At 38.6% G+C, this 22,795-nt stretch overlaps 1 protein-coding gene and 1 long non-coding RNA gene across 2 annotated transcripts; both read left to right on the top strand.

Annotated features, from left to right (window-relative positions):
• The first annotated feature begins 1,744 nt into the window (after nt 1-1,744).
• Nucleotides 1,745-4,067, top strand: LOC139717206 (uncharacterized). Its single transcript, XR_011709949.1, has 3 exons — nt 1,745-1,869; nt 3,183-3,305; nt 3,954-4,067. It is a non-coding gene; the product is annotated as an uncharacterized lncRNA (long non-coding RNA).
• A 9,536-nt stretch (nt 4,068-13,603) lies between these two features.
• LOC139716651 (mu-type opioid receptor-like) lies at nt 13,604-16,548 on the top strand. Its single transcript, XM_071628182.1, has 3 exons — nt 13,604-13,936; nt 14,888-15,023; nt 15,959-16,548. Exons 1-3 carry the CDS (start codon nt 13,604-13,606, stop codon nt 16,546-16,548), a joined length of 1,059 nt encoding a protein of 352 aa, XP_071484283.1.
• The last annotated feature ends 6,247 nt before the right edge of the window (nt 16,549-22,795 follow it).

The raw sequence follows: 22,795 nt of genomic DNA, 5'->3' as shown, positions 1-22,795 counted from the left end.
TAAGTTAGGGCTCGCTGCTTGTTCAGCCCCCCCCCCCCCCCATGCTGTTGATATACATTTCACTCTTTTTCTTTGTTGTTCTCTGTTGTTCCTTGTCTTGGTTGATGTTGCCTCGTATTCATCCTTCTTCACATGTTACCCCCACCCCCCCCCCCCCATGATCCCTGGGATCGTCACTGACCCTCCTCTGCCTTTTGTCTGTCTATACCATCCTGCTTCAATCCCTCTGCCTTTTAGGGACCTATACTTGTGGGGCTCCTTGCCCATACTTCCATACCCTCCCCTTTTGATTTCTTTGTTCTGTGTCCCTAGCCTTCCCCTAACTGTTCTTGTTGTGTGTAGTCCTAATGTGATTGATTTCCCTGCATGTTTGTCATTCTGCCTCTGACGAAAATTCTGATAGGATTGAAAGCTCAGGCCCCTTTTGACTCTAAAAAAAGTATAGCAATTTGTCAAACATTTTTCTTCAGATTTCTTGGATAGGCCCCAAACCCTTCCAAACCAAGATTCTGATGCCAGTGACATTATTATCTTGCTGAAGTGCTACAATAAGACATTGGAATGCACCATGCACCTTCCCCCACACTGAGCAGAGCTTGTATGTTACTATGAATAATAGATAACAAAAGAAATTGTAGGGAAACATTTGAGGTCACGTCGCGCACGTTTTGAGTTCTTGCGCATACTGAAAGCGGCATTTTCGAGAACAAACCACGAGCAAATTACGACAAGGGGTGCGGAAACGTTTGACAGACATGATGATGTCATTTCATTTCATTTCATTTATCTTTTTTTTTTCCTAAATTCCCGCTGAAGACTTGATGCTATCCGTCCATGTCAGTTAGCGGTCTGTTGCAGACTAAATAAAAATACGAATGTTGGACTTTGTCGTCCTTCGCACATCATTCGCGTAATTTGTAAAAACATCCCTTTTAAGGGGAAATCCAGTCGAAAAACAAGTTAGTCTGATAAAAAAGAGTAAAAATCTTACGAGTTCAAGGTAAAAATTTGACTGAAATCGGATGAAAAATAAGGAAGTTATGACATTTTGAAGTTTTGCTAATTTCTGCAAAACAGTTCTTGTACAGTGGATATGAATATGCAAATGATGAGCTGACCATGCATGTAGGTATGACCTCTTTCCATTGATCGTGTACACAAAAAAAAAAAATGACGAAAATTCATTGTTTTTGTCATTGAAGTCTGAAACACGATGTTATTCCTGGTTGAATAACTTCAGAATAGTGATCAGTTAGATATATAAGGATTTGATCCTCGGGCATAATTGCGTTTGGATGAAACACGGGAAATGTCAATGTTTCATGTACAAACTATTAGGCAAGTTGTGAGGGTATAATGCTCACTTTGCTATTTGCATATTCATATTGACCGTTCAAGAACTGTTTCCCTAAAAATTAGCAAAACTTCAAAATGTTATAATTTTCTTATTTTTCATCCGATTTCGATCAAAATTTTACTGCTCAACTCGTAATATTTTACCCTCTCTCGTCGGACTAACTTATATTTGGACTGGATTTTTCCCTTTATTAACACCTTTATGACACTTTGCTAGTGGTCCAGTGTTTTGTGTACAGTGGGGTGTACATCTCTTACACTTTAGACCCACAGAACTCTGTGTTTATTCTGTGGTTTAGACCACCTCAGCCGCAGTACACTGTACACGCCGCACGTTACACGCTGTGCTCGAACGACCGACCGTTTATTATTGTTTGGCCCGTTGTGCGACAGCGACTTTACCCTTGTCTCTGCTTTCACAGCATATGACCTGATTTTCTCGTGACATAATGGATCTTCTATCAGAATTGCTTATGGCATCACTCTTGGTATCAGTCTGCAACATTTGTCAGGGTATGACAGTTATTATATCAGCGATAATTACAATACAATACATTTTAATTACGCCCGAGCCGAAATCATTCCGTTCAGTCCCATGTATTGATATTTATGTTTTGGGTGATAAACTACTTGAAAACATAATCATTACGAAAAATGTAGACTGATCGAGATGATGATCTACTATCTAATCATCTAGATCTATGTATGATCATAGGCATAGCTACATGTACTGTGTAGCTGGCTAACTGGCTTCTTGTTGTAGTGAAGTGTCCTGTCGAGCAAAGAAAGTGATTTAGGCCTAGATCTAGATCTAGAAACCTCTACTCTACCTACCTCTAGCCAGTAGTGGCAGTAAACTTACCAGTGCAAGCTCTAGAAATTTTTTCTATACGCGAAACTAACAAAGCACATTTTCATTGGCAATGGCAATGCAGTACTTGGTTGGTCTCAGGTCTGTAATAAATAAATCTATATAAAGATCTAGCTCTCTATCATGGAAACATATATGAGTTATATTACACTGTATTCTAAGCATTAAACATTCTCATGGCCATTATTGGGGATAGCTTTATTTGTAGGTTCTATCTTGGGTTGTGTGTGAACTGCTGCATTTTATTTCTATCTTCTTTTTTTTTTTTTTTTTTACAATGATTCAGCGCTAGTGCAGTTTTGTAATGCACCCATTTAATTCATGTTTCATTCAACCAGTTTTCTTCAAATTTTGTGATAATGCAATTTAGTTGTAGAGTAAAATATGACACATCACCCAGCTAAATATGAATCAAACCAAGCTACTGGAAGCATCACTTCAGTATTTGAGATTGCTGCAGGCCTAGAACCTCTATAAGATTACAGGGCACTCGCATTACACCGAATGAGATTATAATGAAATTTTGTACAAGAGTGTAAAAATTCAGGTCCTAAATTTATCATTAGCTAAAAAATGTCTATGGTTCAAAATTTGCTTATTGTGAACATGATTATGGCAACATTCTTGTTCGATTTACAACAAATTTGGCATATATATTTCGCAAAATATTTATATTTGCTTGTGTTTTTTGGAATTTGCAGGTTGGGTGCTACTGCTATGTACACATGTACAATGTACTTGTAAATTTAGCAACACACACAAATGTCAAAGTGCGCTATCATTAATCCTGGCATGAATGGGACGCAAATTGCTTACCATCTCTTGGTGTGTCACTTTACTCCACAATTGCACACATTAAATCATCAGGAAGTCCTAATTTGAAAAAAAAAAAAAAAATAGACTCACGAAATGTATGGCTTACAATGCAGTATGTGTTCTCATGTCTCTCCAACAGTCCAAAGCCTGCAGTGCTACACCTGTGATGGGGAGGACACCAATGAGAATTGTATAGGGGCCAACAGAGTTCGCACCTGCTCCATCACCCAGGACAGGTGTCTTACCCAGGTCACCTACTCGCGTAAGTGTGCAAGCCAAGTATCGGTCATGTACATTATGTATCATTATAAATATCTGTAATGCTGAGGTTAGTGGATTTTTGAAGATCACATGTGATCTGTTCATCCTGTGCACTCATTATACAGGGATAAAAAGCCAATCACCTGTGCGAATGAGTGATTTTCTTTTTTTATAAAGATAGAGATCTTCTTTTGTTTGTTGTTTTACAGTTTTGAGTAGACTTGCTCATACAGCATTTCAAGATCAATACAGTGAATGAAAATCATGTGTCTGGTGTGGCTGTTCTTCAATTAACTTCTCACTCACTTATAGTGAGCTGAATATTTAATTTATATGATTTATTTGATTTAGATATGTAAAAGTTGAAGATGGTATGAATTTTGGAAAAGAATTGCAATCAGTTGATAAATTAGTCTGACCATTCTCTGAATATGATTTGAAGTAATAATAATGAAAATAATAATAATAATGATGATGATATATATATATATATTGAATGTTTCTATTCCAGTGCAGAAGTTGAACAGAATTGCATGATGAATCTGCCTTATTCTTAGCAATATGCAAAGATTTCTCTCAGTCATATTTTTGACCATGTTTTCACCTCTTTCCTTTCCTCTCATAAAAACAACAACAACAACAACTATAGGGGAAAGAGGCAAGCTTCACATTGATAAAAGATGTGCATCTACACAAGGTTGCACTGCTGCAACTGATCAGCTGGGAAAATATTACTTCTGTGACAAATCGCGGAATGGCTGGGGGTGTGTGGACTGTTGTGCGACAGACAGATGCAATACAAGTGGTGGAGTGAGCATCCAGTGCAAGTTATGGCTTCCCATTTTTACAGCTTCCTTTCATATTCTTATTGTCATGATAGTGAGAGAATTTAGTTGGTGATTAGGGTTAATTCATGCAGGTGTAATGAATTCTGTGAGTGACAATCCAATTTTTTAGGAATCCTCTCCACAGCCTTGTACAATGTATTCAGATTTAGTCAATGCAATAGGTTATCTTTAGGAAAGGTACCAGAAATTCTTGTACTGCGTGGTTTTGCAAGTTGTTGGAAATCCATATTGAATTTCAGAGAATCCTGCCTGATGTCATCATTAAAGGACAAGTTCACCTTTATAAACATAAGGATTGAGAGAATGTAGCAATATTAGTAGAACACATCATTGAAAGTTTGAGGAAAATCAGACAATCCGTTCAAAAGTTAAGAATTTTTAAAATTTTTGTGCAGCAACCGCTGGATGAGAAGACTACTGCAGTGTATGAATAACTTGCGTACAACAATATGAGGAAAATATAAAGAGAATTTCACAAAATTCCATCTTTTGAAAAAAGTACACATTCCCCTGACTCGTTACCGACAAATGTTATGGGCAATATTATTCCCCCTGCCTTTAGAAAGAGGCAAGTCAAGAGCTCTTTTATTATGCGAAAAAAGTGAAAATATGTTGAATTTTCTTTTACATTTTCTTTATACTGTTGTACGCATATGACTCACAAGCTGTAGTAGTCTCCTCATCCAGCGGTTCCAACACCAAAATTTTAAAAATTCATAACTTTTGCATCGATTGTCCAATTTTCCTCAAACTTTCACTGATGTGTTCTACTAATATTGTTGCATTCTCTCAATCCTTATGTTTATGAAGGTGAACTTGTCCTTTAAGTGTCAAAGCAGTATTGTGATTTGTACATCATCATTTGAACACAGGAAGTAAGAACTTAACTTTTCACTATTTCTACAGTGCATAAAAAAGAAGTAATGCATGAATGGTGAAAATTGGTGCACTTTTGTCATATTTTGGTTGGCAATGATTTAAGACATGGTTCCTCTGGAGCTACTTTCCAAATAAAAGTTATGGATGATCATTGAAATGTGACACATTTCATCTCATAAGCTACATAGCTTTTTGTCATTATTGTAGGACACAACTGCCAAAGCTCCAACTGGAAAATATTTCTTGCATTTGTGCCAATAATTATACCCTATGCCCCCCTCCCCCCAAAAAAAGACAATGGGACCCTCTGTAAAGATAACTTTGAAAATAGTTAATCAATCCAAATACAATTTCGGGGTATGAAACTATAACTTATTACCCACATCTTGCAGAAAACCCCTTCTGATTTGCTTTAGTGGTCAAAGAGAAATTAGGATTTTGTAAAGTATGTCAGGAATCTCTTCATTCCAAGTTCTGTCCTTTGTGTTCACACATCAATATGTACATAACGCTAGTTCCATGAGCATCAAAGTGCTAAACTTGAAAGAATCAGACCCATGACATGTCTAACAACAATCCACATTTCTCTTTGACCACTTAACCAAATTGACTTGGGTTTTCTGCAAAATATAGGTAAGATGTTATATCATTCGACCCTGAAATAACATTCAGACAGTTTAATCATGTCATAAGTTATCAATGCAAAATCCAATTGTTTTGTTTGTTGTTGTTGTTTTTTTTTTGTGGGTGGGGATATACTGTGTATAGAACTTCAGATTTTAGTAATGATTTTGTTTCATCGAGGGGTTTTCATTCAGATAGATTACAAGTTACCGGCATACCCACAATAATTCAACATAGTTTATTCATGCTATCTTATTCAATTTATAGACTACTACATGTAGTATGCCTCCAATTGTACTTTTGAAAATGGTTTGTACGCTTAAGCTGTAAATGCTGCCGTACTAGTATTTTGTTATTCTCAGCTCTTCAATGAATTTGTTTTCCCACTGATATCTTGTTTAAGTCAAAGTGAGATTCAAAAGTGCTATGTACATATATATCAAGTCAAGTAATAAAATTATATATTTCATGGATAATTTATTTCTTCATAATACAGTTCAAAATGAAATGACATGTGTAAAACCATGCTGGCATGAATAGCATACATGATATCCATTTTATACTTCAGAACATTTTGGAGTTACTCATATTTTTAAATTATGATTACCAATACATATACTCAACCTTACCAAACTAAGATTAAGAGCTGTCAGGCTCTGTATTTGTTAGAACCTATGGGTTGTTATGAATGTCCAAGAGAATATTATTTTTTTGTTTGCATGTACTAAGTAAAAGGAGTGACGGAATGGACAAAATGTTTTTCATGTCTGTTTTACAAACAAAGTCACTGTTTAGCTTTTGGGAACCAAGAGTTAGTTTAGTGTGCTAACATAAACTGAGGTATTAAGTTCAATGTGCAGATTATTTTGGGCAAGGGATACTACTTTTTGTCCAAGGAAATATGTTAAGAAATGTGTGCTCGTACATTGCAATGATGTTTTGCCGTGTTCATTTAGAAATACGATTTGTACTGTGTACCAAGATATCTAGTTGGAAACGAATACATATGCTGTCTTGCCATGTAAAAATAGGGTGGATTGGTATGTAATCGTATCCGCAAATTGTAGCATCTCCCCTCCTTTGCTTCTTTCAGCGCACCATTGTTAGAGACCGATTGTGTCTTGTGCATTCATATGAGACTTACTTTGGCGTGTGGTATTATGGACTTATCTCAAAAGCTTTGCAAAATTTAAATTGCCAATTACCTTGAAGAACACATTAAACTCTGGTGGCCAACCAGCGACTTTGCGCAGTTTGAAGAGAATGGTTGGTTTGTAGTGGACTGCCATAAAACTCCGAGTAAACAAACAAAAGTTAAGTTTAACTAGCAAATTGGCAAAACAGTGTCATTTATAAAGTTCCAAATTTACAACTTGAAAATTTTAGGTTCCTGAAAGGAAGGACTTTGCCATGTAAGGAGGGGATTGAAAAAGAACTCGCACTTGTTTTAATCCATGGATTTGATATGAACTATCTGATTTCCGGCCATTGCCACTATTAATTGCTCTTTCTGGTATAAGTTTCAAATTCTAGATTCCATTTTGATTGTTCATCTACCATTCTCTTCCCTTGATCTTATTTTATCATGAAGATCATCCCAAAGTAAAATGGATTGCACCACACTTTTTATACGACTGCAAACTGTATATAATGCCCTTCAAATACACTAGGATGTCTGTCATTTCTCTCTGAGGTCGCTTAATACAGTTTTAGTTGATATTTATTTATTGCAGCTAAAGATACATGTGTGCCTACTTCAAACCAAATTTGGAATGACTTTCAAAACGAATGTAGGGCCTACAATTTGTTTCCTTAAAGGTTTTTGCATGGCAACTGTGCAAAATATGTGCTATCTGTACAGGTATGTGTATGATAATTCATGTACATAGTAAATTGTCAACAAGGAAAGATATGAAGATTGAAATTATCAAGTTTCTTCCTCTGTGATGCTGCTTGCTATGCGAAATACTACATAATATGAATGGATGAGGAACGAAGCAAAGTCCACATATTATGCTATCACTAGACAAAGAAATGACGGTTCAAACATTCCCTGGGGAAATGCAATTCTTGCCATTTTTATGAAATATGTAGAAGATGTCTAGTGATGTGTACTTTGTACATGTATATGTTCTTAATTTACACTAAATTTTCCAAATGCCGTGTGTAAATTTACCTGTTTCGACACACAATGTATAACCGCAGCAGTGTACTCGACTTAATTCCAACAAATTTCGACTACTGTTGACAAATTGCTGTGACTCAAGATTGTGTGAGGTATCCTCCATCAGTTGATTATGCAACATGAAATGTCTGATCCAGATTAAACAGTATTTTGTATTCATTTGTATTGTATTCACCTTCTCACCGATTTACAAAACTGAAATGACCACCTGGAGATGCCATAGTGATTCCACTTAATTTACTTGTTTTCGAGAATGTGAAAATGACATCATCCTCTTATTCAGATAATTTTTTAACTGTGTTTGAATGAAAGATGATATGCATAGAAATGGTCTCCCTATATAAAAGTAAGTATTTCTTGAAAATGTACATTATAACGTTATTTGCAGATGAAGTTTTCATTTTCTTGTGCTTGTCTATTTTTTTTTTCTTTTTGGTAAATCACAAATATAAATTACAGCACCGTGCTGCTTGAAAATGCGATTAGTAGCAGGTGTTTTTCAAAGTGGTTTTAAGGCGATGTACATACATGTAAATTGTATAAATGTAATTATAATGCGTGGATATCACCTGATTATTGATAATGTACAGTGTAATTCATATAATGAAAGTTGATGTACAGTATGAATTGATGTCTATTATTTTAACATTCCAAAAACTACATATACATGTATATTTTATTTGCCTATTTCTATGAAATTTTTATGAAGACACAGTTTTAAAGAAAGTACAGTGTATTCGTATAGAGTGTATTTAGACAACCTGCAGTGCGCTGTAATCCTCCACTATCAGGAGAACCAAGGAAGTTGAAAAGATGGAGTTCCATCTGGCTATAGTGGCTATAATTATTCAAACAGCTGTCAGTGTTCTACGAATGTAGGCAAGGATTCCACAGATGATAATACTGATTGTGTGTTTTTTCTTTGATGTTCAGGGTTGTTGCTATCTGTCTCAGCAGTCTGAAGAGGTGCTTTTTCTTCTTCTTCTTTTTTTTTTTTTTACAGCTTACATGATATCCGGTATGGGTACCGGTATACATTGTACTTTGCTTGTTTATGCATTTGTAATTGTATCAAATGAGATGAAACGTCACCTAATGATAAAGCATAATTGAAACAAAAGTCAATCAAGTCCAGCAAAATATGTGCAAAAGTGTTAGTCTGAGCTGTGTGTGTGTGTGTGTTTTTAGTGTTAAATTTTGTTTACCCTCATGGAAAGCCGATTTTGTAGCTTTTCCGGGTTATTCCGACAAATGAAACGGATTTGATATAATCTTCACTTATGGTCCTTTATAAATTGATATGTCAGATTAGTGTCCAGACATGTCACAGTCGAGTAATTTTGTTTTAATTTCAGCAATATTTGCGCAATCTCTGTTTGCGCATCCCGTGTCTCTGTAGCTACGTGTACATGTATACAATTATCTTCCGCCAATCTTCCATAAGTAGGGGTGGCGAAAAGTTATAACCATCGTCATGACGATATACATGGTGTATGTTCCTTAGAGGGTGGCAGGTCATTATGCAATGAGACACGATTCCATTGTTTTCCTCTTTGTGAGGCAGATCCAGCGTGGGGCAGATCCAGTGTGGCACATGCTTCAAATAATATTTTGAATGGCGCATCGAACATCAAAGAGAAAAAGACTGTTGTGACTCTCTTGAACTTCCTTGGTAGAACTCGCTGATGCGGGAAGAGGCACCCAGTAATAGTTTATGAAGATGAGCATGTGCTCTCGATTATATACCTGCCCTTGTATTTTCAATATTTCACTGGGAAATCACGAATGACATTGCAGTATACATTGAAATGTATATATGCCAGTTTGTAAAGCTACAACGGTTACGTTTCAATCAATATTTTGTGTAATGGCATATATGCACACTGTTTGAGACAAAAAAAAAGCGTATTTTGTGTGTGCCAGGTGCACGTATATATAAGCACATTCGTTCCGATTAGTGAAAGGGCCTGCATGAGAAATACATGTACAGTACATGTAATTGATTTTAGAAAAAAAAAAAAATCTTCGAAGGAAAATTATGGGGAAAATGTTTACCACAAAGACTGAAAAAGGAATCGTATAGTTACACAAGTCTTGAGGCTTAGTCTTCATAAGATAATAAATGACAACAAATATGAAAGCATGCTATTTTCATGCTTGATCCATATAAAGAGACGAGTAAGTAACGGCAGTTATGTAGTTTCGCAAGTATTGTAGAAAACCCTCGTTAGTGGGAGAGTGTTTGCACAATACATGTACATTATATACATAAACATATATATATTAATTTTTCTTATTTTTTGAGGGGGAGGGTGTATCTTCATGTACTTCGTTTATCGCAAAACCTCAATGCTCCTTTCTTTCAACAGTTCTATCGTTTGTACTGTATATGTAGCACCGATTCATTATGAGACTATCTTGTTCCCGGAATGTGGAAGAATGTCGAAGGGTACATGTATGTGAAAACTGACGTATTCTTGACCTAGTTGATCATTCAAATCCTTATTCTTTTTATTGCTGTGCTATTGCGTGTGTATGCAAATGTGGTATCGTTATTTTGAGATATCTATTAAAATTAGATTTTTTGATAACCGTTTTCAACTTTGTGTGTGATTATGGTAATTTTTAGCGTGTTCTGTATGTATATACAACGTTTTCTATGTACATGGTGAGAGACGACAATCACTATTACACACGTTTAATTTAGATCTCGTAAACTTTACAGCCCAGTGTTTTATAACATTTTTATGCTAACTTACCGGATGTTCGTAAATAATCAAACATTTATGTGCTAAACGTTTGTTTACTTTCATGGTTGTATTTTGACACTCGGACCGAATTCAAGGCACACGAGTCAAATTAAACAGAGTTGCCCAGTGACAGTACAGGGTATGCCAAAATCTGGAACTCTAAAGTGATTGTTACCGTGGGTAAAGAGGGATAGTATCCTTTTCGAAGGAAGTTGCCTCAGGTTCGAGCTACATATTGCGCTTTTCCTGGCTAATTCATTCACAAACTGTATCCCAACTTGTGTGGAAATGATTCAGCCGGTGCGAGGAGAGATGTCCAGATTTGACCTGACATCCATTTAGAAGGCTGGACCTTGCGGATGAACAATAGATGTAAAAGTTGAAACGGGTGGCAGAGGGTGATGAACCACTTATTGGTTTCCCTGGCTTTACAGCTGAGTTCGTACGTGCTTGACGACTGTTAGGCCACTGTCCGATGTGTAAAGCTGGTTGGCACGTCTGCTCCTTCTGCCAGGGCGGATTTCTGGTTCATTACCAAAGGAACCATCGCTTATAAAATGAATTGTAGACATGCACTGTACATTACAGATTCGCTTTGCACTCAACTCTTTTTTTCTGTCGAGACACTGAGTTAGCCCTCCCCCAAAAGACAAAAGCACGGCAAAGCAAAGCAGAATAAAACAAAAACAAAACCATTATTAAAGGGATATCAAAGTTTGGGTTGACATGAGGATTCAGATTTTAACTTTTTGTGAAATACATGTAATAAGAAACCACTAATATGAAACATAAATGAGCATACAATATTCTAAGAGGAATAAAAATTTTACTTGATGAAAATCGGTTTTGAAATGGCTGAGATGTCCAATAACAAAGTCACGGAAAGTGGTCCTCTAAAAAGTGGGTCCCGCCTGTAAGGTTCACTTGTTTTACCTTGTCTTTGGATATCTCAGCCATTTCAAAATCGATTTTCATCAAATCAACTTTTAATTCCTCTTACAGTTTTGTGCTCTTTTATATTTCAAAACAATTTCAATACAAAACAACTTCCCCTCCCCCGTAATTAAATATATTTTGTTTATTTTTGTGGACAAAATGTTTACAAACTAAACTGACGGATGAGCTCATTCTTTCTTTTCAAATTTCCATTGACTGACATGACATGACAGTTCTGACCGTATAAAGCAAAGACCATGACGTGACAAGACACCAAGGTCCAGATCATCTTTTGACTGACTGAAGGAAAAATCGTTTGGCTTGGACTTTCGAAGGGATTTCTATCTACCTTGACGGCTGTCTTGACCTGCAATGTCCTAACAAGACATAGTAAGCGACGACTCGCAGAATTGCAGATTTCTTAATGTTACCAATAGGGCCTACCTTTCATATGCGATGCTTTCTGATGTTTTCAATTGTTTTATCTGGCGCGAATTTGCTATTTGCCCTTCTGTTTTTTATTCTCGTCTGCCTCCACGTATTCTGTCCCGCCGTTTCCCACTCCTTTTCCCTTCTTCCTATATACAGGAACACACTGTACACTGTATTACAATATACATTATATTCGAAGTCAAAAGGGGCCTGAGCTTTCGATCCTAGCAGAAGCTTCGTCAGAGGCAAAATGACAAACAGGCATGGAAGGCAATCACTTATAAGGACTATGTATCACACAACAAGGACAGTCAGGGACAGGCTAGGGACATAGAACAAGGAAAACAAAGCGGGGGGGGGGGTGGGGTGGAGGTCATGGGCAAGGAGCCCAACAGGGAAAAGGAGAGGGGTTAAAGCAGAAGGGTAGACAGACAAAAGGCAGAGGAGGGTCAGTGATGATCCCGAGGACCAAGAGGGCAAAGGGAGGCAACATCAACAAGATCTGTAACGAATTATTTTCGTTACACTAATAGTATTCTTCGTCTAGTTTTCTCCATCAATCCAACCCCTTGTCCTGTCCTTTATCTTTTTCACTCTTTTTTTTTTTTAGGGGGGGGGGGGGGGGTGGGTCTATCTTCATTCCCATCATGCTCAAATCCATGCTTAACACAGAGGATGCATGGCACTGATCACTTCCTAGCCACAAGAGACTTACTTTGCTCGTCTGATCGAAAGCAGGACTTCTGCCAGCGTAGCGATCAGTCTTCTCTTTCCGGTACGTGTTGACTGAAAAGTCGTCCCACCGTCATTTTTGCTCTAGTGAAGCTTAAATGGGTTTACAATCACACTGATTGAACTCTTGAAAGATGACGGTGGTGGCAGCGAGAACGATCATCTATTTTTTACATCATGATAATTATATCACGGAATCAGCTGACAGCTTGCCTATCCTTGAGAGTACTCCATGATGCTGTTCTTTATACAACTTTTCTCTTATTCCAAAGATATAAAAGGGTCAGGGACGCAAAGTAGATGAATTATTATACTCTCACTAAAATACTTCCACTATGTAATGATAAAATTATGAGTGATGATAAATCACTAGGGAAGGTAACAATGTCCAATAAAGTAACCACGAGTGCACACTCCTGTAATTTTTTCAGATGGTATCCTGTGAGGTAGCTGACAACAGGGCGGTCTATACAATTCCTGACAACCAACTATATAAGAGTGTCGTGCTAACATATAGTCGGACACCTTTCTGTCACTCATACACTGGGTCATTTGCCTGCGAGGTCAGCCATCATTCGTACGGCTGTTTCCTGTAATGGTTTGTGTGCGTGAGCTGAAGAAAACCAATGTCAGTGTGTAGAAGGTCTATTCGCATCTATACACGTATATTAACATTTTACTGTGAAACACAGTCAATTTTAGAGCAAGTGCAATTTCAGCGGACAACTTTCTCTGCCATCATCACCACCATCCCGTCTATTCTACTGCTGGAAGATTTACCACTCGAAGCATAATAACATTTGCAAGTGCATGGTTGCATGCTTTTTACACTGCTATCGAAGAGTTCACTTCGCTTGTCGTAGTGCCTAGATTATTCTGAGGTAACAGTTCTCAATAACCACTGAACGGCGTCATGAGTGAGACCGACGTCGGCGAGCTGAACGACGTATCCCTCCAGGACTCGGTAGACCTGAGCCACCCAGAGTCCTGGTCCACTTACTCATTTTCTTCGTACTTTCAACAATATGACTGGAACATCGACCATGAGGATCGTTCCATCCTCAACAAGATAGCCTTCTTCGTCTTCCTGGCCCTGATTGTCGTCGGCGCCTTGTGCAATGGGGTCCACCTCTACAGCATCGTCGCATTCGAACGGGCTCGCCGTCTCGTCGAAAATGTCTTCATTGGAAATCTTCTCATCGCCGATTTGCTGTACCTATCTACGGCGGGAATTGCCAATCTGATGGTGTGCGGATATTTCGCCTTTGTATCTCATCACGTCTTACCGATGTACATTATTCATTGTTTCAAGACTTTGGAGGTCTTTAATACGGTAAGAGAAAGCATGTGCGTGTAACGATGCACATAATCATATAGGTGTGTGGCGATTGTGGTAATAATGTATGGCGTCCTGACAATTACTGTCCCCTACCTGTCTTTTTTAACATTTTTCCTTAATCGTCCTCATGATTATGGTAATCATGATAATGTGTGAGGAAATCAACCCTGACAGATACATAAATAATGATTTAATCACCACTCACTATGTGCTGAAGAGGTCGTGCCGTTCAATGCTATTGTTTGGAAGCTCTTCACTTGGTATTCCGTGCATTGGACAAAATTCCCGCCTGACTCGTTGACTCATCACTGTATTATCATTATTATTATCATTATTGCTTTTATTATGATTGTGATTATTATCATCATTGTTCTCATCCTTCTTTTATTGCTATAGGCTTGTGTCATTATTATCACTGTCGTTGTCATTATGTAATGTGGAAGTATTGATCACGGGACGGCGGCGTCTTTCTGCTCGTTGGAAACGCGGGAAATTAGTGAGTTTTAGTGGGATCGAAATGATATTATGTATTAAAGGTATAATAGTCCATTTCCTAGAAGCAAATTATGCCGCGTACAAGGGGTGCGGAACGTATTTTGTGTGTGTATGTGCGTATGGGGGGGGGGGGGGGGGGGTCAAGGCACAATGGTAGGCCTACATAGCCCGTCTCTTTCCAGCCCCCCCCCCCCCCCCCCCCCTCCATTCCGCGGTCCCTCCTTTGCAATATTCGGGAATCTCGGACGGGAATACTATCGTTTCAATAGTTTATCTGTGATATGTTCATTGATTAACCTCCTTGATAACAAATTTACAGACACCCAACGTCCATGCCATGCTATTATTGTCTTTGAATTTCAGGTGGTCCTTTACCAGATTGGTGGCATGATTACAGTCCTGGCCGTTGACTATTACATTGTCGTCACCCACCCGATTACTGCCAGAAAATGGAGAAGTCCGCGGAATGCTTTCGTGCTTTGCGTTATACTGTGGATAGGTGAGGATTTTTTTTAATCAAAAGGCAACATAATAGCACTGAAACTGAAAATTGATAGAAAACAAACATTTCAAGCAAAATCTAGATGCAAATACTTCGAAATCCACGTCGTAAAAAAATGCATATACAACGTAAAAATGATATATAGACTGTCTCTACGCCTTGCTGATATAAGTGTTACGATTTTCTTCATTTTCATTCAGGTACTCTTAACTTAAAGCTGCTTTCTATTAAAAAAAGAAGAAGAATGTAAACTGTAGTATTATGTTCGCATTGTCCTATTCATACAGGATAGGCCCCCTACTGATAATTCTGGAATGATTTCCATGAAAACATTCAGTTCCTTTCTTTTATCTATATACAGAGTCATTACAATACTTATTCCCATTATGAATTCTCGTCCTCCATTTTGTAATCCTGATGTGTAGCTATGAGCAGTGATTATTACTACCTGCATATCACAAAGTATATATTGCACCGATTATACACAGCACAGGAAGTATAGTCTGCTTTTTCCGATTTGAACAAACACTGTTTTGATATGGTGACCTGCTCTACAGGCCTATACGTTATCGGTTTTGATTTGACTTTGTTTTCATTTCAGGGGGAGAAGTGGAGGGCGAGGAGAGTCTGGACGATTACCCCAGACCCTCCCCCTGATCCTAACCCTGATCCCAATCCTTTACGTAATCCTAACCCTAAGAACTCAAACTCTAACCCTAAACCTCACCCTAACCCTAATCTTTACTCTAACCCTATAACCGGTATTAGCCGGGGAGGGGTGGTAATTGTCGGGGGGGGGGGGTTACTTGTCCTGTTACACTTTTCCCCATCCCTAACCTTTAGAAATGAGTGTCATGCATTATTTTGATTTATCCGTGTGTTTTATATTCAGATTTTTCAATTCCTTTCTTTCATATACATCCATACGGCAGCCGGTGTAGTTGTGGCAGTAGCAGACGGTCTTACATTTCTGGCTGAGCACCCAACGATCCATATCGTCATGCTGATTAAGGATTCGCTAATCGTTATCTTTCTCTACCTGGGGCCGGTCACCTTGACGACAACGCTGCATATTTGCGTCTGCCGGACACTGTGGAGCGCGCGGAGGGCTACGGGCCAGACGCGCCAGCAGCATTCCAATAGATTCGCGCAGATGACAGAGGCAGACGGAAGTGCGCCCGGTGCGCTCGTCCGCGCGCAGGAAATGCCAAACACGACAGCTCTCTTCGTTTCCTTCTTGATCTGCTGGGCCATCTATAACACCACCATTCTGGTGATTGTCTTTATCTTTGCTCTGAAAGGGTTCGACCATCCCATCTACGAGAATAATAAGGACGAGATCCTCATGGTTTTTGCTGATATGGCCGTACATTTCAACGTGGCACTAAACCCGCTGTTTTACGCAGCGTTCAACCCAAAAGCATGGCGACACATTTCGCAGACTGTGTACGTCATACTCAAATGCAATGGACGTCCATTTGAAGACCAGGCACCCTTGTCTGATGAGGAAGAAAAAGCATAAAAAACCAGTCTTCACGTCGATGGCAATCACGACGTATCCAGAGACTGCAAATGTAATACACGACGGTTATATAACTGGAAACTGATTACTTAGTTGTAGATACATGTATTACATTTCAGACATGCGGACCGCCTCTCTGATTATTTCCAATCTACACGTAACTTTTAACACAGCTACCAGGGGCGGATCCAGGAATTCTGTTAAGGGGGGGGGGGGGGGGCAACTAATATTTCTGGCGCCACTTCCGGGTTTCATTTCATTTTTTTCTTTTTATTTCTTTTGTTTTTTAACAATGATTAAAGGGGGCGTGCGCCTCTTGCGCCCCCTGTGGATCCGACACTGGCTACAGTGTTTTGTTATACCCCGGACATCTCATTTTCTTTTCTTTTTATGATGCAATGTAAGCCCATTTAAATAATGATTATAATTATGATCGTAACTGATGTACTTTGACATTTTCTTGACATCGACGCAATTTCGTAATACATTATCATGTTTCATCATCTTGAGAAGACAAAGAAAAGAAATCGTGCTCGAATGAAGTCACTGCCACAGACTCAGCAGAAATGGGTGCTACAGTGCACCCCCGTTATAACGAACACGCCCCAACGAAATTCCGGTTACAACAAAGTCAAAATTCAGGACGCAATATTGTCCACTCTATCTTCATTGTTTATCTGTTCGGTTAAAACGAAATTTCGATAATATAGCGAAAGAAAACTGAGGGGTCCCGAAGACTTTCGTTATAACGGGAGTCCACGTTTATACATGTATTGTGCAATATGCAATGTATAGGCTTCTACGTACGTGAATCACTTCATAACTTGCCATTATATATACAAAGTATTGGAATTTTCTTTTTTTTTTCCTTCTTCTTCTTTTTAAACGCAATTAAGCCCCAGTCTATACAAAACCCTATATATAATTAAACCTGACTGGTCACTGTTGTGAAGTTACTCAGCCAGGAATAACATTGTTCATGCTTTCACAGTAGAAAAATGAATTTTCGTGATTGTGTGTGTGTACCCCGATCAATGGAAAATTGTGAGATGATGACATTATAGTTCATTTTTTTCATCATTTATCAAATGTTTCAAAACTTACACAAACAGCGAAACTTCAGAATTTCATTTAAACTTCCCTGGTTTTCATCCCATTTCGATCAATTAATTTTCGCTTTCGTGCTTACATTTTTTTTTCTCTTCAGACAATCTTGAAAGTGGTCCGAATTTTCCCCTTGTAATTACCCATGCATAATCAGCAACTTACATTCAAGGAAATCATGAAAATGTTAATAGATATGAAGTTTCGTTACTTTCCTAGTTTTTATCTGATTTTGATCAAATCTACATTGCTGTGCTTTTAAAATTTTGCTCTTTCATTTCAGCTTAACTTTTAACTGGTTCGGAATTCTCTTTTAGGAACAATTTGTGTATTTATAGTACATGTATTCTCTTCTCTCTTTTTTTTCATTTCTTTTGGAAACCAGAAATGATACAGTAGATATGACAGTGATGGTGACAACGCAGAAAATAGTTTTGAAGATCGAGAAATCCACTGCATTCTTTCAAACTGGACGCTATAGGCACTGTGTGAAGATTATCACCTGGGCCTTTTCAGCACTTATGGTTTCTTTTGGCACTGTAACAACGCAAGGAATCAGTATCTCGTATCACAATTATTGTACACGATGTTGTAAGGGTGCGCTCATAATAAATGCTAAAATTCTGTTCGGTTTCTTATGTAAAGCCACAATTTTCAGTGCTTTTGAATTCATTTTGAGGTATATTGTGCAGTTGATGAAGAAAGTGTGTGGCCTTTTTTTTTTTTTTTTTTTGATAGAGAACGCTTTTTCAACGCCGTATTCGTGTAAAAACCAACAGAAAACTCATTTACAAATCAACTGTCATCCTTCAAGAAGACGATACCTTTCCAATGCCTCTTCATACAAAAAAAAAAAAACAAACCAGTGATTATTAAGTAAAAACAGAATTTGTCGAATAATGCAGTGCAGCTATAACTATACTCCCTTAACATCAGATAAAGCAAATAATAGAGTAAGTTTTTCGTCATGAAATTGATAAGCACAGTCAGGGTCTCGAGGCCTCGTGCCCTATTTTGAGACTGAATGGCGAGGCATGGGGTGAACGCACAATGCTGCCTCGCCCTAATTATATCCCATAATTCAGCAATGCCATATGACGGTCATACCATGCAGGTTCAAGAGATGGAGTCACTTCTTCTTCTTGCTTATGAGGCAGCAGCAGCTAAATAATGTCCCTTTTATTGTGTAGCCAAGTTACAGTCTGTGGAGTAGGGTGTGTCAGGTTCATGTTTGTCAGGAGGGCGGAGATCAGGGCACTCACTCAAGAGTGTTTGAGCAGTCTGTTCACAGATGGTGCACCACACTGGCAAGCGCTGCTGACGGGCGTAGTCCCCAACGGTGCATGGCTGCATTGAAACGCCCAACTCCCGTTCGAATCTCGAGTTAGAGACACCCACTCACTCCTTGGGAGGTTTGCTCCTGGGGACAGATGTATTGTGCGTGACAACGAGTTGGGCAGGTCGTTGGGTGTCTTCCCAGCTTGTTCTCCATGTCTGGCAGATGTTGAAGTCTGATCCTCTCAGCGTTGCTGCATGGCGGGAGAAAGGGCGGCGAGACTTCAGTCGCTGATGCCGCTGACCCAGAGTTACAGAGCCCTCAACTACGTCGTGGAGGAGGTCGTCCGGGTTGTTGGAGGCCTTGGTGACCAGCCTATGTGTGTGATGTTCTCGGCACATGGGGCAGGAGCGATGCCTGAGAGAACAGGTAGGAATTCTGTTGGTGTAGGCCGGAGACACCCTGTAATTAATCTCATGATGTCATTCAGAACTGAGTCAAGTTTCTTGGTGTGAGAGCTCCTACACCATGCAGGGGAGGCGTATTCCCCGGCACTGTATACCAGTGCTAGCGCACTAGTGCGGAGAGTGGTTGCACTGGCACCCCATTTTGAGCCTGCAAGTCGATGAAGGAGGTTGTTCCTTGAAGACACTTTTGCACTTATGGCTTGAGTAAAAGGTTGTTCCTTGTAGGTCAGCTGCCTATCCAACTTCAGTCCAAGGTAGGTTGGTGTAGCATTGTATGGAAGAGGTGTTCCATCAAGAATGACACTGAGTTGCCGATTAGCCTCCTTGGTGTTCAGGTGGAAGGCTGTTACCGTTGTCTTGGACATGCTAATCTTGAGTCTCCAGATCCTGAAGTACTTCGCGATTTGCGACATATCTGCAGTGAGGGTATTCTCTACATTTGACCAGGCTCTGTCAGAGCGAAGAAGGGCAGGGTCATCTGCATAGGATACTGTCGTGAGGTTGTGAAGGGGATGTCACTGATGTATATGTTGAAGAGCAAGGGGGACAGTACAGAGCCTTGAGGAACTCCATTCCGCAGTTGGCGTGGTCTGCTGGACTGTCCATCACTAGTCTTCAGAACGAACCTCCTGTTGGCTAGAATGTTGCAGAGGAACCTCACCATGTGGCGATCAGGGATGGAGATGGAGTCACAGCAGGCTTAGTCACTTTAAACCCATGTTCGATGCCGCCACTCAAGAATAATTCAAGCATGTGCCAAACTGGATATGCCACACAGATACAATGTAGGAAGACAATAGATTAATGCCTCACTACGTAATGATCAGCCTCTCTTTAATGAAGATGATGTCAATGACGCGGGGATGTGCAAACATAAATTGCACTAAGACTGATGAAGTGAAAATAAGATTAGTCCACCGGACATGTCTGAACATTAATGTGACATATATCTTATATTCAGAAAGAACTATACTAGTAGATTCAATTCAATTCAATTCAATTCAATTCAATTCAATTCAAACTTTATTTCATTTTTCGAAAAGAACATAAACATTTCACTTTCATTGGTAACAGAGAATAAGGTTACATATATATAATCAAAACAAAGTGAAATTGAAAAGGAACATAATTGTGGAACCTTGGGGTAACAAATAATGTTGTAATGAAAATTGACTGAAGTGATATAGACGATATAGCATTACACAAAATATCGAAAAATGGAGGGACCCACTAAAAAGGCAATGCTTGTAGAATGTGGGCCCCTCAGGTACAGAATGTCAATAGAAAATGAACTGATGCAAAAAGGGGAAAAAAGATTACATCATATCAGTCTGAATTTGTTGTCCCCTGTATACTGTAATTCCATCCACGCAATATGCAGGGTGCTTTTGCAAAGCATGTGTACTCATCCTAATTAATATGGACGTATTGCCTTGTGCTGATTGAAGAGTTTCGTGAATTGGATTGATCGTCTGTTGAGTGACTAGAGTGTATTTTGACAATGTAAATTTTACGAAGACAACAGCCGGGCATTTGTGAATTTGTGAACGGTGCCGTAATAAACCATTCTTTTTTTAATAAAGTTTTTGCTATAGTAATTCGATTGTTCTGATAAGCTGTCTTACACACAAAAGAGTCCCTAACGTCTAAGAAAGGAGATGTATTAAAGTCAAAGAAACCAACATTCTATACACATGCGTTTCATCAGGGAGGTGGAAAGAGACTTCCCACCTCCCTGGTTTCATCCATGATATTCAACATGTTCGGGGTGAAGATGATAGCAACTCTTTACTGCTGCTATACCAGAAATGTGAGAGTAGTACAAACACAATTTATAGCTTTTTAGCCAAAGTCGATCCTGAACTTATATTCCGAGGACGTATTTTACTGGTGCGTTCAAGAGCGTATACAAAATCTGATCAATAAAGTGCTTCCTCATTTTATAAGATGCTGTTAAATCATTTCATTCGTGCAAATGTCTGGTTATTATAACCATCCATGACTGACCGTGTTGGCAGGAAAAAAGTTTTCCTCTATACCCGAATCGACTCACTATAATGAACCTATTTGACTCATGCATAGTATACTCAGTGCGTTCACTTATACACTGCACTTTTATTTGGACTGGTCCTTGGTTATGCAAAAACTTGTATTGCAACATCAGAGACGCTATAAGTTGCCATTTTAATGTCTTCTCTAACCACAGACTGCATTTACAATTCTCAATTCGTAGGCCTGCAATGAATAAATTTCAGGGGAATTCCACGCGCTTTTGTGGTTGTGCGTGTATGTGTGATGATGGCATTGTGTGTGTGTGTGGGGGGGGGGGGGTGAAGTGCTTGTCTGCACGTAGCTGTTTGAGTGCTTTTTTGTTTGAGTGCTATTATGATTACCGGTATAATGCTTTACAAAGATATTTATAAAAGTCATAAACAAATTTAGTTTTCGTCGTGCAGCATCAGTTTCCATTCTGTTGAGTTAGTAATTAGAAAAACACTGACTTGAACGTTTGGACTGTTTTGAAGGTACTATGTACAAATAGGTAATTCCACGGCACGGATGCCCAAACATAATGATGTGTATTTGTTTTATAGATTTTTTTTTCCGGGGGTCGCAACGAACTGTGCAAATCCTTATTGTACCTCCTCATTTCGCTCCTATAGAACGCTTGTTAGTCTTGTGGCTAATTTCCTTCATTTCAATTTTGGCACTCTTTGTTTTCAAAAAATATTCTTTCCTCTGGGCTTCAAAAACTATTTCAAATCACGGCTTCTCAATTTTATCCAGGTGATAGTTTATTGTTACGTCTGCAATCATCACTCACCATGGCCCTGTCATATAAGAGTTTAGATCAAATGCAATATAAGTCTGTGACTACTCTATTCTGATTGGCTGATTTCTGACTTATGTTTGATTGCATCTTTTTATGCGACAGGGCCCAGGGTCAATAAACAGCCTGCTACTATTCAATCCTTTATCATATTGGTTATATGTAATATGGAATTAGATTACACTGAAAGAAGGCCCACTATAGTTTTTAGGACCACGGATATTTTCTTATTGGGAAAGTTAATGAAATTTGTGATTTTGTATAAAACGAAATCGGAAAAAAAAAAGAAGTGCAGAACATCGACCGATCATTAGCTCGTCCGGAGTATGAAGGTTCCATGAAATAATGTCCGATATGTAAATACAGGCGTTTATATAATATTATATTTATAGAATCGATATAAATGTTATAATGTTTGTTAGTGTTAAATATTATTGTTGATATTGGCGCATTAATCTCACGAATGTTATTTGTATTGTATGTTCTTGAAATTGTGATTTGTAGTTTTCGATATATACCTGCAATTATCTAAAGGGATAATTGACCTGGTTGTGTATAAACATTTTTTTG

The sequence above is a fragment of the Diadema antillarum genome, unplaced genomic scaffold, assembly GCF_040938485.1.
Source record: "Diadema antillarum isolate AM-2024a unplaced genomic scaffold, OU_Dant_1.0 scf00000007, whole genome shotgun sequence".
NCBI classification, from domain to species: domain Eukaryota; kingdom Metazoa; phylum Echinodermata; class Echinoidea; order Diadematoida; family Diadematidae; genus Diadema; species Diadema antillarum.
This window is presented reverse-complemented; position numbering and strand designations above follow the sequence as displayed.

Coding starts and splice junctions, on each gene's coding strand:
- LOC139716651 (XM_071628182.1), top strand. CDS start 13,604: ATGAGTGAGACCGACGTCGGCGAGCTGAACGACGTATCCCTCCAGGAC. Junction 13,937..14,887: donor CGGGAATTGCCAATCTGATG/GTGTGCGGATAT, acceptor TTTGAATTTCAG/GTGGTCCTTTACCAGATTGG. Junction 15,024..15,958: donor TTGCGTTATACTGTGGATAG/GTGAGGATTTTT, acceptor TCCATACGGCAG/CCGGTGTAGTTGTGGCAGTA.